At 34.3% G+C, this 2565-nt stretch overlaps 2 protein-coding genes across 2 annotated transcripts in view; one reads left to right on the forward strand and one right to left on the reverse strand.

Moving 5' to 3' along the window:
* LOC118740297 (conserved oligomeric Golgi complex subunit 5) overlaps nt 1-2565 on the forward strand; it is a 98277-nt gene that overhangs the window by 87971 nt on the left and 7741 nt on the right. The gene's annotated exons all lie outside the window — the stretch shown is intronic.
* On the reverse strand, nt 824-1390 carry LOC118740298. The gene is made up of 2 exons (XM_036471774.1): nt 1162-1390; nt 824-1101 (listed from the first exon to the last, which is right to left on the reverse strand). The coding sequence occupies exons 1-2, from the start codon at nt 1281-1283 to the stop codon at nt 846-848; spliced, it is 378 nt and encodes a 125-aa protein (XP_036327667.1). The 5' UTR covers nt 1284-1390; the 3' UTR covers nt 824-845.

Below are 2565 nucleotides of genomic sequence, written 5' to 3' on the forward strand. Positions count from 1 at the left end.
GTGGTTATTGTCCGATTTTGCCCATTTTCAATACCATCCGTCCTACGCCCGAAAGAAGTGCACATACCAAGTTTCGTTAAGATATCTCAATTTTTACTCGAGTTATCGTGTGCACAGACCGACGGACGGACAGACAGTCACCGCTTAATCGATTTCTCTTTGCATTCTGACCATTTATGTATACATTTGTCTATATCTATCTCGATTCGTTTTGCCTGTTACAAACAACCGTTATGTGAACAAAGTTATAATACCCTTGTGCACAAGTGCGCTCGGGTATAAAAACAGCTGACAATAGGTTTGTTTCATTAAGCAATAGTTTTAAATATTTTTTAACAATTGTTACAAATTATCACGCTTTGGCCAGCAAAAAAGTTGATAAAATAAGATAAATTGAGATAGCAAAATAACATTTGATTTTTAGATAAGGTTTGGAAGTTTCTGCGGGATACATTTATACTTGTAAAACTGAAACAATGGTACTTATTGAATGTATTATGTATTTATATTATGATCCTTATTTTCAAGTAATACTACGCTCAAAAGAATGTCTAATAACCGCTTGAAAAGCTCATCTGGTCAACCTAGTGCCCAGTAGCCAAATTCAATAAAATGTGGCCAAATTTGATAAGAAAAGAATATTTCAGAAAAAGCTTGTAAAAAATAAAACTATATTTCATGATTTTTTAATAAACAAGTGCCGATTTATTGTGTGATGTATATTTTTTTCGATATGCTTCTACAAATTGAAGCACCAATTGTTTTTGCTCCTCATTTTTTGTCAATATTCGATTGTAATCTTTCATAAATTTAACACCCCGCTCAGCTGTGTCTTTTACAACGAATTAATCTCGACAAAATTCGAGAGCGTCTATATAATCTTCATTTTTTCCCCAATCGGACGGATCCATCCGTAAGAAGTCAGAAGACAAACCAAAGGCAACGAAGAAATTTTTAGTTTTGTAGGACACGAAATCTCTAATAGTTTTGCCAATCAAGAGAACGGGATTTGAAATTACTCTATCTTCACTGAATTTTACGTTTGGCTCGACCGCTTGCAGTGCCTTCCCCATTTCTCGTTTTTCCTCCACTGGCACATCATTATCAAAAAACGCTAAAGCTGTTGTCTCCGGCATTAAGTACCATAAATGACTTTTGAACTTTTTCAAAACCGCATTGGATACCACTGCATCAGTTTGGGCGTACTCAATTGCATTTTGTAAAAATTTTAAATCTTGCATTGGAGCCTTAATGGGATTTGTGCACTGGTACCAAGCTTTCATATAAAGGCGAATGAGGAAAATGCAAATATCTCGTAAACTATTAAATTCTCTTGGCGTCAGTTTGAACTGTTCTCGAAAAAGAAATATCTTCAGGCAATAAATAGTTTTCGACATAAACCGCGCATGGGATGTTAGGCCGCATGTTCGAAAATCACCACTAGTACCACCTAAAAAAGCAAATGCTAGCTGAAGCAGCTCCTTGTAATCCCCGCGAATCTGGAGGTCTGCCAGACGTCCCGGTTTTCCCGGACATGTCCCGGTTTTAGACTATTTGTCCCGGTGTCCCGGTCCAACCTTAAAATGTCCCTTGTTTCGTTTTAGTGTCCCAGTTTTTGATTTGATTGCACAAATTTGAGTAAAAGTTCAAAAATCACTACACTAAGAGAAAAAACGCGTTGTAATATTCAGAAAAATGTTATGAATTCACTGAGGGAAATAACGCATAGTAGTGCTGAAGTCTAGAAAAAAATAAGTCTGATGAGGAGATGTGGTGATCTCCGAAATAGCTGCTATAACTTCTACCGCTGAGACTTTGTTGCTTTTTCAATTTTTCCTAATAAACAATCGTGGTACAAAGCTGAATAAAAATATGAGAAAATAAATAAAATGTTAATAAGCCACAATATCATTGAAAAATGATTTGATATTTGATTATCGTTTAAAAATGTTCGTATTTAAAAATAATATTTTCATAACACGCACGCGTGGTGTTGATTCAAACTCAAAGCAATCGGTAATTGCAAATCGCTACATTTTAATATGGGCGTATTTGAATTGAATATTTCTATACTAAATACTAAAATTTGTATATTTAAATGTATTACGAGTTGGGTTGGTGCTCTTTCATATGCGTATTTTTTTAATTTAGCACGCTTTTTTAATTCTAAACATCTTTCTCTCAGTGCACCGGTTTAATTTGTGAAATAGTCACATTTTGAGATAGTTGAACTTTGCACAAGCAATAGTTGATGATTAGTATATGTACCTAAATACGTTCAAAATGACATGCACAGAGTTTTACAATTATATTAAGGAAAAGACAGAAGTTTTGAAACAAGTTCACAGCAACGAATAATATGACTGATATTTTAATGTTATCTTGTACTTAAGTTTTTTTCTTTCATGAAACCTAGAGTACTTGAAAGTACAGTGCCGTACAAAATTATTGGCTCGGAGGCTCTTTCATCAGATCACAATTTCTGATCAGATCTTTTATATAAATTTTGAAAATGTAGCTTTTGAGCCAATTAATAAAGTCCAAGTCTGAAGTTGCCAGCAAATT

This window comes from Rhagoletis pomonella, unplaced genomic scaffold (assembly GCF_013731165.1).
Source record: "Rhagoletis pomonella isolate Grant_MI unplaced genomic scaffold, Rhpom_1.0 Rhpom_scaffold_00006, whole genome shotgun sequence".
NCBI lineage: Eukaryota > Metazoa > Arthropoda > Insecta > Diptera > Tephritidae > Rhagoletis > Rhagoletis pomonella.